Raw genomic sequence first — 12,101 nt, 5'->3', positions numbered from 1 at the left:
ATTTGAAGTAGAAAATAAAAGGATTCTGGTGTTTTTTAGGAGAGAATTCAGAGCCTGAAACAAAGTATAGAATTCATGGCTGACCTGCAGAAGACAAGGAAGCAGAAGGACAAGTTGGAACTGCAGCAAGCTGGGGAAGATGAAAATAGTCCTGGGAAAGATAAAGGAGAACCTGTGAATGGTGACACCAGAGCATCCAAAACACCTAGCAAAGAACACAAAAAGTGAAGTATTATCTCAATAATGATTGTAGGATACACCCTTTAAATGCTACTGAAGCAAGACAGCTTTTAGGAACTGGTAGATGTGGGTGGGTTTCTCTCTTTCTGGTATTGTGTATATACTTAAGACTCCTTCATCTCAAGGGAGCAACATTAATACAAAGCATTCTTGTATACCAAAATAAATAAGTTGAGAATCTTTTATGATACCTTAATTTTTCTATGTAGGTAACCCTGTACTGCTCATTAACTCCATTCCTTCAGTTGTATTCCATTTTAGTGTCTGTTTCACATAACTAATGCTGTTCTGGAGAAAGCTTGCAAACCTGACCTCTTAAACATTTTGGTACAAATAACCATACAGCCAATTTTCAGTATTTGTATTTGAAACATGTAAATGCATAGCTACAGAATGTATACTTCCTGGAGTATCTTTTAATATCTAGAAATACCCCTTTCAGTGTTCTGAAATAAGGGTGACTATTTTCACAGATTTAAAAATACAGATCCTAAAATTCAGAGTATCTAATATTTTATTTTACCAAAAATATCCTTGTTAGTTTTGTGGGAGTAATGACATAAAATCCGGCAACACGCTAAACCATCAGTATGGCTGAAGTAAGTTAAACACAGAGACTTTTACAGTTACTAACATCAAAAAGTATTTGCAGATGTAAATCTGTGTCACATATTTTCCCCAGCTGTATTAAATACAGTCATATTAAATGGCTGGGGGGGGGGGGGGTTTGTTAGTTGTTTTGTCTACAAACCCAAGGTTGTGTAGCGGGCAAAAACAATTTCCCCACTGTATCCTTTCCTGATATTTAGCCAATTGGTGTCTGTTTAAGGGAGTAACTAAATTGTGTGGGTTTATTCACAGGAAGGACAAAGATCTACTTGAAGACAAATTACGAAACAATAGCTTGGAAAGGGAACAAGAGCAGATCGATCGTATTGTGAGGGAATCTGGAGGGAAGTTAACAAGACGACTTGCAAACAGCCAGGTAAATCTTTGTGTATTTGGGAACTCACTTTTTCATAACCCAGGCTTACTTAGCATCTTATGTCAGTTGAAACTCAAGGTATCCTTTTACTGTGCTTTACACCATTTTACACATGACTGATCATCTGTGTAGCATCATAAGGTTAAAAAAAAAAAGGCATATCATCTGAATGCATGCTGAATTCCATCAGCAGAGGAAGTTCAGCTTAATTTTTCAGAAATTCTAGATAAAGTAGTAGAAAAGGATGAGTAGTAGGAACCTCAATCAAGTCAATAGTAGGAATCAAATCAAGTCTCACCTGCAAAAAACCCCATAGTCCTGAAACAGCCACATATCTGATCAAAGGTTATTAATGTTGCAGGAGAAGGAACCCAGTTTGGGAATACTGGGCCCATTTACTTTTCTACAAGAATTACATATTTTATCTCTTAGCCCCTGCAGAAATGTTAATATTTATCATAATTTCTTAATTCCTTGTACCTCTATCAGTAGTAAAGTTATCTAGTGAAAAGAAAAAAATTAGAGCAGCTTTCACTTCTGAATCTGAGTGGTCTTTCCAAATCCCTTTCTGTTTCCAACAGATAGGACAGTTTCATTAGATGTTCTTATTAGTTTAAGGACCATGAATTTCAACTAATATGTAAATTAAAATAGTCTAATCTTATTTCAGTGTGAATTTGAAAGAAGAAAACCAGATGGTACAACAACTCTGGGCCTTCTTAATCCAGTTGACCTTACTGCAGGAGGTAAGTTGGCAAGGTTCAGGTAACAAACCACTTTCACTTACCTGGTCTGCTGCGTTTTTGCAGGGGCAGATCAGCAAATGCTGGCTGAGAACCTAAAGCTTCTTTACAGTCTGATAAAGATCTGGACTTAAAAAGCCACAGCTGAAGCAGCACATAGATGGGGCCAATTGTGACTGTTGTTAGGAGCAGCTGGAGGGAACCCTCAGTGGCTGTTGCTTCTCCTTTTTGCATCAGCTGTTTGTGGGAGCTGCAAGAGAAAGCTTTTGCCATTGGCGAAGATACTACCTGCCATATGCTTGGGCTTATTTAATTCCTGGACTCCCCTTAAGTCTGGTCCATGTATGGAGTACAGTGTCTGATGACCCAAAAGGTCAGAGATGGTCCAGAACTGGCCACTGGGAGCTGTCTCAGTCCCAAATCATTTTGTCACATCAGTGCTGTCTATGTAGTGCCACGAGCTAAAGAGCGCAAGTGCTTGACTGTTTAACTGGCAGCTCATTACAGAGCTGAACTGACTAGCTCTAGAAGACAGAAACCAAGCTGAAAACTTGACTTCTCCCTTCCCCATATTTGTGCAGTAGGAAACATCAGCAAGAATAAATAAACTTTGGTCTTTCATGCTAAGAATTAGATCCTGCTTAATGGGGACAGGAAGGAGGAAGACTGCCAGTGAAAACGTAAGATTTAGGTTAAATCTTCTATAGTTAACTAGTACTATCACTTACTTGGTCTGGATTCATGTTTAAGATTACACACAGAGTTTAGTATGAAGCATTTGGAGAAGAAAACACACTTTGAGAGTTGTATCCTGTTAATTCTGAAGTTTCTGGCTACATGAATGGAATGAGTTTGGATATCATCTATGTCACTTAATTACGCCTTCATTATCTCTGTATTTTGATATATCCTATTGCAGAACCAGGTTACTGCCCTGTAAAGCTGGGTATGACAGCGGGAAGACTTCAGTCAGGAGTTAATACGTTACAAGGGTTCAAAGAAGATAAAAGAAACAAGGTTACTCCAGGCAAGTGCTGATTCTTTTTCTTTTTTTTTTTTTTTTAAATATAAATCCTTATCCTTATGTAAACAAAATATGTTGATCTCATTATAGCACACAAATAGCTTGGAACTAAGTTGTTTTTAATGATAAAGCACATTATTGCATGTATGTGTCACGTAACTAAACAGCACATCACAAAGTCTAGCTCAATTTACACGCACAAAAGGGGGAGGTGTATTTAATAAATGTTGGTCTGTATGGAGAAGAGGAACTGTACCAGCCAGATCAAGGTTCTTGCTAGCTTTGAAAGAGCTAGTGGGGAGCTTCAGAACCTGTTACCTGCACCAACCTGAATTTTCATATTGTGTTAAGGCCTAGAGCATTGTTAATAAAACATTTGTAAATAAAAATGCATTTGATGTAGATGTTGCTAAAAGATGTTACAGTCTGAAGAAATGGTATTCTCTGGAAGTTAGTTTTCACCATAAGAAAGACGTTCCTACAAGTTTCTTATTGGGGATTGTTTTACAACCCCTTCTCATTTTTATCTGATCCACACCTATCAGAGGTAATAATTAGTGCTGTTGTTATTCATTAGTGACATACTTGAATTATGGACCCTATAGCTCCTACGCGCCAACATACGATTCTACATTTGCCAACATAAGCAAAGAAGATTCTGACTTAATCTATTCAACATATGGGGAAGACTCAAATCAAGGATCTTTCAGGTAATCCAACAACTAAGAGCTGTATTGCAGCTTTCATGTACAGAAGCAGTTACGTGCAACTCTCTGCAGTATGGGCTGTGCCTTTGCTGTCGAGCGATATCACTATTGTCTTCATAGCCTACTGGAGTTTGTGGGTTTGTTTTAAGAAACAAATACTTTACTAAGAGAATTTGCCTGTAAAGTGAAACTAGCCGAGATTGAAGGATTTTGATGCTACTGATACATAAGAACATACAGTCTAAAACTTGAGTATATTTCTGACTAACTCGGAAGGACTTGTGTTCAAAGTCAGAAATGCTGAGTGGTACAAATGTTAATACAAACTGGATTTTGTAAACATTAATTAACTTAATTACTGCCTTGAGTGTAATGTCAAATACTGACCAAACTACTATGGTCATAATGGGAGAGCTGAGTCCAGAGATAAAGCCCTTCTGTTTTATGAGAGTCTCATAAATAGCATACGTGTGGTACAAATTCATATGAAGTTTGGGAATACTTAAGTCCAGTGCAGATGTGCCTGTGCTAATTTGCTTTCAGTTTGCTGCAGCTGCCTGGGGCAGTATTCTTTTCCTAGTTTTTCAGTTTTTGTTAAGAATTTGAATGGGTTCCTCAGCTACAAAAGGCATGGGTAATTAAACAAAAGCAAGCCATTTAGATCAGATTCCTTGCTACTTTTTGTGTTTTCTATGCTGTACATGTTGGTTTGACTTTACATAACTTTTTAATGTTTAGTATGCAAGTAGTTAACTGTCTTTTGATCTTTCAGCATTCATGATTTTTTGATGAAATCACAAGATTATCCTATCTTAATGGCTGACAGTTTGCTTGATGTTCTAACTAAAGGAGGACATTCCAGAGCTCTCAGAGAACTAGAAACGGTAAGAGTGGATTTGTGAACTGTCTTGTCTTTGGTTTTAGCACAGAAGCTATAAAGCTAGAGGAAGATGAAGCTGATCTTATTGATGTGCTCCCTTTTAATTGGTAAAATTTGAAAGTGAAGACTGATCTTTGTGTTCAGCAGATGGATTTTCTGGAAGGGGATTATTCTGGCTTGGAAATTAGCAACATGTAACAATTAACAAAATATTGTAGATAGAGTCACACATTGTTTCTCTCTCTGCTCTCCCACTCCCATTAGCACTAGCCTCCTGTTCCATTTAGGAAAAAAAAAAAAAAACAACAATTAGCAGTTTAGAAATTAGGTGATCATACACAGGGGGTTTTTGTTTCCACGAAAAGTTTGGTGTGTTCCTAGGAGCCACTGTTTAGTTCAGGAGAACTGGTAACTAGTTTTTCCCTTTACTTGTTGCAGTGCTGTTAAACTCAAATATGTGCTATGTAAAAATACTACAAAGCCACTCTTCAAATTCAGTACCTGAATATGCCAGGCATGACTGGAATCAAAGGGCCTGATTTGACAATCTCAACTGACAATCCGAGAGTTAGTTGAGAATCTCCACAAGACTCTTCCTGTTAACTGAAAGTCTTGATTTGAGTTTCATATCAATGTAAACTATTGAAATAAACAGATCAGAGCCTTTTACTAACTGGTCAAATATTAGCCAAATTAATACTAGAAATAGTTCATGGATCGAAGATCAACCTTTAGCCCCAGTTCAGACCTTTGCTTAGCACTCCTAGTTCAGCTCTTTTCTACCCAAGAGTGACCCTGACTTACAGGGTTCAACTGCTACTGTTGTGAGCATTAAGAGAAATATACTTACATATAGAAACAGAATATGCTTCAACCTCTAATAATCATCTTCCTTTTCTTCCTGTCCCCCGGTAAATAATCTCTGATGTGACATCACTGGGGAAAAGCATGTGGACTTTGCAAAGAGCAATAAAACGTGTGCTATAAAAATGTATTCTAGTAAACATTAATATCTGAAGAAAGCCCTCTAAAAAATTGCTACTTCCTAACTTAGTTTACAGAGAAAGGTCATTATGACATTGTATATTTACCTCACTTTAAAATTACTGCATTGTGTAAGGTTTTACTTTGAACTTATAGAAAAGATTAATTTTAATGCCCTCTTTAAAAATCCTCTATTTAGCCATTGGAGGAAGCTGAAGGCTCACATGAAAGAAGTGATGCAATAAAAGATGTAAAGGTATAATTTTTCTATATCAATTAACTAGTCTAACCAACCTAACACCCCAGTTTTAATACTGCCTACACCTGTGAGGCCTGTGCAGCTCCACTGGGGCTCTGACAAGCTGTAGATAAACGCTGTGTGAATCGTGACAACAGCATACGATTCTGTAGGCATTTGGAGAGTAAGAGTCTCCAAAAAGCTAAGTCTGAAACAAGACTTTATGACGAGAACTGGAAGAAAATGTTTATATATTTTTCTTTGTGATTGTTTAACCATGTGTTAGATCTTCTTATTGGCAGCTGTAGTTGTTTTATTCCTATTTTAATTTGGTTTAACGTGAACTTGTAATGTAAGTGTAAAATATTACACGATACATAACTGTCTTTGAGAAGTTTTCTCAAGTATCTTGTGACCCTATAGGTCTCAAATCATTCCACCCAAACTTTGTTCTATTAGAAAAAGCATTGCAGGAGTTGTAGGGAAAGGGCTGCTCTCCTGAAGCCTGCATCTGCAGCCAAGTCCCAGGTTGGTTTTGAATTTTGGCCTGAGATCTTAGATAAACGCTTTTAGGTGAGCTCAAGGAATTTATTTTATTTTAAATTGGCATGCTGGTCTCCAGTTACTACATGATTTACACATGCCTGCAGTGGTTTTGGCAGATGCCATTTTTCTATTCGAGTATGAAATGGAATAGTAAACTGAGTAACTGTAGACCAGTAAAAGCTTCACAGGGTGTCTTTTCAGCTTTCTCTGTATGTTCACCTTTTTTTGTAGAGCAGACTAATTTTACCTACCTTTGTGTTCTGATTTTCCCCAAACAATTTTGTTGCTTCAAGGCTGATCTAAATATTATCTAAATTATTACTTGCTGCCTTTTTTTTAGATTATGGAAATTGATATTTCTGCCAGGTTGGACTCTGCTAATAACGACAGACTTACAGCACTCAAAGCAGTTACAAACTTTGGCATGCCTATAGAAGAGTTTGATTCTGAGGGTGAGTTTTCTTGGTACTTACAGACATATCAGAAGTGTTTCAGTTTCTCAGTCCCTTTGCACGGTCAGCCTTACCATATTTTGTATCATAATGTAAGTAAATACACTCTCTTACTGGTTAGAACTTTCTTTTCTTCATTGAACAGAGGCTGAAATCTTCCAGAGGAAACTTGATGAAACAACGAAACTCCTGAGAGAACTCCAGGATGCTCAAAATGAACGACTAAGTACAAAACCACCCCCTAACATGATTTGTCTTCTGGGTCCATCTTACAGAGAGATGCACTTGGGTAAATACTTTTTCTCATCATTCTTGCAGAATTTATCCCAACTTGTATGAACTCCCAAGACAGATCAAAGTTGAACAGTTACAGTCCCGAATATGTGCCCTATTAGGCCTAGAATTTTATTTTTTTTAATATGTAAAGCCAGATGAAAGTTTTGAACAGTAATTACAAGTATTTCCTCTCTATTAATTAATTTCCCTAGAAATGTTTGGGAGCTTTCTCTATGCCATGGGGCAGCCAAACACCTCTGACTCCATCATTTTTACAGTGTCTTTGAACAGCAGTTGCTTAAGTATTAGCAAGTTCTCCCTGTAAGGCTGGGCTAGCTTTAGTCCACATTTGGTCTAGTTACCAGTTTACTGTATTATACCAATTAACACCAGTCATCCATTCTTTAATTATTTGAGCAAAGCTTCTTGTCTCACAGGTCAGTTACACAGCCTGTCTTAATGGCAGCCTTCTAAGACAGGACTGTGTGCAGAGGGTGGCTGTCTTGCAAGAAAAACTAACTTGTGCAATATCAACTGCAGCATATATGGGCTAAAATAACCACCTCCAATATTAAACATGACCAAGCTGGTATTACACCCAGTCTAACTCAGATCAGATACTAACTTTCTTAAAAAGTTTAAGTACTTCCAAGTTTCCTTCTTGAAGGAAAACCACATCTATAGCAACAATCACAGTCTCTCTAGTTTACATACAAAACTAAATGCTGAATCCTTAAAACCAGGGATTACCAACACAGCTGCTGTGTGGGTGCCACCAGAGCTCTCCCAGCTGCTGTATGAGTGTGACCCAAGTGTCATTAGCTTACTCTGTAACTTCTGGTGTTTCTTGATGGCAGCAAGCCTTGGTCAGCAGCCGTTTCATTCCTCCTCTTAACCATCTCTTGTACAGTTCCCAGGACGTCTTGCACGATTGCACACAGTACACAGAACTGTTCTGTTGCAGAAACATTATTTAACATGGCACCATCTGTACTGAAATAATTAAACTGTTTCCAGGGTGAAGGGCTCATTTCAGTGATTTTGTGTGAATATACAGCATATTAGTACATCCCTTTATCTTTTCTAGCGGAGAGAGTAACCAATAACCTGAAAGAACTTGCACAACAAGTGACTCCAGGCGATATTGTTAGTACATATGGAATTCGGAAAGCAATGGGAATTTCAGTTCCTGTACCTGATACAGAAGACAGCTGGGTAGATTTGACAGAGGGTGAGTATCCAAAAATGTACTGTAGCATCTGTTCAACTAAAACAAAACCACATCTGCAAATCATTAGACTGGCTTGTGGTAGAACTTGCAGTAACTTGGTTCCAACTTTCAGTTGTTCTCCCCTTTTTAAAATTCTTTCTCTAATGGAAAGTTGCTGTGTTTGGTCTCAGTCCAAAATTAATTTTTTGGATGCACAGAGCTTTGGTTCAGCTACATAAAGTAGTTGTTTTACCATTCATCTCCTAGCACTGCCAAATTTTAAAGCCTGGCAATCCATTCAATTTTAGTTTTTCCATTTAGCATGAAGTTACAAGAGAAGAGTTAAAATTGCTCACTTGCTAAAACGAGGACATCATGCTTCCTTCTCCAGGCTTTTGGCTGTGCACTCTTTTTGCTTAATTTGGCCAGCTGTAGTGTGTTGTAAGTTGACAGCATCAGTTCAACTCTTCCAGCCAAGAGTAACTACTGTTTTTGATGGATTAAGGAGTCAGGTCTGTAGAAAGTCTCCAGTGCTAGAACCAGATCTTCCCCTCGTGGCACAGAAGTGGTAAAAGCATACCCAGAGTTTGTGTTTGTCCCCAATTTTTAAGGCAGGTAAGAATTTCCTTTCAAGAAACGTAATTCACACAACACATTCACTCAATCTGTGGTTTATAAAAAGTTTCAGTTAATGTTATTTAAGAAAAAGAGCAGGATTACTTCAGGAACTTGCTTATCTTTTCAAGGAAACTGCTCAAGAAGTTGCAATTTTAAAATTATTCAGCATTTTCTTCTTCCTAGCTGTGATAGTTCTACTGGGCTGGCCCTTGGTCAGCAGCCAACACAGCCGTTCACCCACTTTCCCCCCCACCCCCAGGGGATAGGGGAGAGGATTTGGGGGGCAAGGATAAGGAGGCTTGTAGGGTGAGATAAGAACAGTCTAATAATAGAAATAAAAGAAAACTTAATACTAATATTAAAATAGTAGTGATGATGATGACAGTAACAAAATATGCAAATGAGTGACACCCAGTGCAACTGCTCACCACCCACCGACCGAGCCCGGCCCGTTCCCAGATAACGATCTCAGAGGAGCAACAATCCTGAACCAAAACCGCAATCCTGGGAGAGCCAGAGCCTGAGTGAAAGCCAGAGAGGAAGAGCCCCTCACTGATATACTGGACATGATGGGATATGACATGGAATATCCCATTGGCAATTTAGCTTATTAATTTAAATATTCCTCACTCCTTAGATCTTGTGCTTGTGGACTAACAGAACACAAAGTCCTTCACTTCCAGCAACAAAAATGCAAACACTGGTGAGTTATCAGTGTTTCTCTCACAACAAATCCCAGGCTGAAACCAAAACACAGCACCATTCTAGCTACTAAAAAGAAACCCAGCTCTGTTTCAGCTAAACACCAGAACACTAGCACTGTACAAGAGAGGCTAGGTAACAGAACCAACTGAAAGCCAGTAGTTTCTTGGACTGTACTAGCACACACAGCTACCTCAGGACTATCTGCACAAATAGCAAATGACTTTAGAAGTGCTTCAGTCTATATGCATTTCTTTAATTTAAAAGTTACATATGCTAATTGGCCTGGTATCTGTTTTAAACTTTCAGACTTTCAAGAACCTAAAAAGACTGTCACCATCCCTGAAAATGAGTGTGGTCCAGTTACAATCTGAAGCCTCAGTTAAGTTTACAGGTGTTTGTTTGCTTCTCTAAGAACCAGATAAACTTCCTTCAGGTGCATTCACCGAGCATGTGTATATTGTGTGTTAAACTACTTTTGTTTATTAAATTTTGGAACTGATGACATTTAAAATGGAATGGTTTGTAATAGTTACTTCTGCTACAAAAATGCACTAAATTATTCTTTTTGCATTCCTTATTACTTTAAAGCACCTCTGCAGGATTTAAGTTTTTTTAGGTTGTTAAGTGTCTGGAAAAGTCAAAGCATAAGTGAAAGCGTGTCTCGGTATGGTGCAGGGGCTCAACCAAAAGTTTCTAAAAGCAGTGTATAGACTCTGTATCTGAATCTTCTCGTTGGGGCAAAAATCCTAAGGGTCTGAACATGCAAGCTTCCCTTTTTAAAACTATTGTGCAACACTTGCGATGATGAGGAACAGAAATAAACTTTTTACATAAACTGATGGAGCCAGATGAGTTAACAAAAGATCAGCTCTGTGAGATTTTGAACACTGATCAGTTGCCTCTTAGAGAAGCAGCACCATCTGCTCATTGTATTCTAAAACTCAAGAGCAAGCTTAGAAACGTATCATGACGATAAGGTGAGACTAACAAACCCACCTGCTGCCAGTAATTAAAAATACCACATTGATAGAGGAGTCAGCTCTGAGGCACTCAAACAGACAGTTCTTCTTATTACTGTCCCCTATCTGGATGGTTTGAGGCTTGCTTATCAGGAAGGAGAGTATCTTTAGAAAACTCCCCAGCATTAGAAGTCAGTTCCTTGTTCACCCTAACTGCTGCCAAAGCAGACTGCCCAGACAGCTCTCGGGCACGGAGGAGCATTCAGGCAGCTCTGCAGGACTGTGTATGGAGCCAGAGACTCTCGCACAGGTAGGCTTTTCCCTGTGCTCCTCGGTTCCCTTCACACCATTGCCCAGTGCTGCACATAGTTTCTGTCACAGGCAGCCTTAAGTATTTCTCAGTGTTGCTCCTTTTTACCCCAGTGTACCCTTGGCCTGGAACAGGAATGACACAGTGTTTCAGCTGCACCTACCTGATGAGCAATTGCTGATGTGCGCAGTGGCACAGAACTGAAGAGGTAACTTTAAAGGCCAAGCAAATAATGAATTCCACCCTCTACCTCCAGTCTTGTGACCAACATCATCCTTACACTCCCTTCCTTCTTCCTCTCTAAAAGCAGCTGCAGAAGTGTTTATTTAATTGTTTTTAAACTTCAACAGTTCTTAAAATTAATTCCAAAAAGGCTGAACTGCCAAACTGGATTTTTCCTCCAGTAGTTTGAGTTGTCCCAGAACAGGTCTTAGTAAGTTGCCACTAGAATTTTTTTCACAGTTCTAGGTAATTGCAGCTGAAATATTACTCCAGGGAATTATTTTTTCCATTAATATTTAAGTCATTTTCATGCTACCAGAGAAGACAAGATGCACAACTATTGTGCCAGCCAAATCATTATTGGCTAACTCTATAGCATCTTATTTCCTATCACTTACCTTTCATAGAGTGCAGCAGAAGGCACAGGTGACAGAAAACAGTACTGAAATTATCCTTTAGCTGTTGAATGCAAGTATGTCACACTCCGTATTTTCACTTACACAAACCTTTTAAAAATAAATTGAGTTAATGAGTAAAACCAACCTCATTAACCCTATAGGAGTATAAGAAATGAGCTTCCTTTTCATGAGACTCTTCATCAAAATAATCGCAAAGCCAAATACGTTTCAGGAAGTTTTTTTATTTAATGGTAAAAACAAAAGTTTGTTCTTTAAAATAGATTGCTAATTCAAGACATTATTAGCTCTTCAAATTAGATACAGTGCCATTTTTTCAGTTTAAGAAAGCAATAATGCTGTAAAGAAGATTTTTCTAAGAAGGTTATTTCATCAATCTTAAATTTCACAGTTCGCTCTCAAAAGGACTGCTGAAAACAATTATTTAAATACAGTTGCTTCTTAAATTGAACATTTTCTGTGGTTGAGTATACCTCTCATATTAGACAGTTCCAGTTTTGAGGAGAAATTAGAAAGTCATCCTCAGATACAACCCCTTTTTCATTACACACAGTTTCTAACTTCTCCGAGGATGCCTGGCACAGAG

At 38.3% G+C, this 12,101-nt stretch overlaps 1 protein-coding gene across 1 annotated transcript in view; it reads left to right on the top strand.

Annotated features, from left to right (window-relative positions):
* The window catches only part of BRD7 (bromodomain containing 7), a gene marked incomplete at its 5' end in the record, with an annotated part of 15,331 nt that extends 5,226 nt beyond the window's left edge, over positions 1-10,105 (top strand). The window contains 11 exons of the mRNA XM_010178308.1: positions 40-224; positions 1,102-1,225; positions 1,896-1,971; positions 2,888-2,995; positions 3,570-3,702; positions 4,472-4,583; positions 5,763-5,819; positions 6,688-6,799; positions 6,945-7,088; positions 8,163-8,306; positions 9,915-10,105. Of these exons, the coding sequence (XP_010176610.1) occupies positions 40-224; positions 1,102-1,225; positions 1,896-1,971; positions 2,888-2,995; positions 3,570-3,702; positions 4,472-4,583; positions 5,763-5,819; positions 6,688-6,799; positions 6,945-7,088; positions 8,163-8,306; positions 9,915-9,979 (1,260 nt within the window). The remainder of the gene's footprint in view (positions 1-39; positions 225-1,101; positions 1,226-1,895; positions 1,972-2,887; positions 2,996-3,569; positions 3,703-4,471; positions 4,584-5,762; positions 5,820-6,687; positions 6,800-6,944; positions 7,089-8,162; positions 8,307-9,914) is intronic.
* Positions 10,106-12,101: the final 1,996 nt, after the last annotated feature.

Source organism: Antrostomus carolinensis, unplaced genomic scaffold, assembly GCF_000700745.2.
Source record: "Antrostomus carolinensis isolate BGI_N321 unplaced genomic scaffold, ASM70074v2 scaffold18181, whole genome shotgun sequence".
NCBI lineage: Eukaryota > Metazoa > Chordata > Aves > Caprimulgiformes > Caprimulgidae > Antrostomus > Antrostomus carolinensis.
This window is presented reverse-complemented; position numbering and strand designations above follow the sequence as displayed.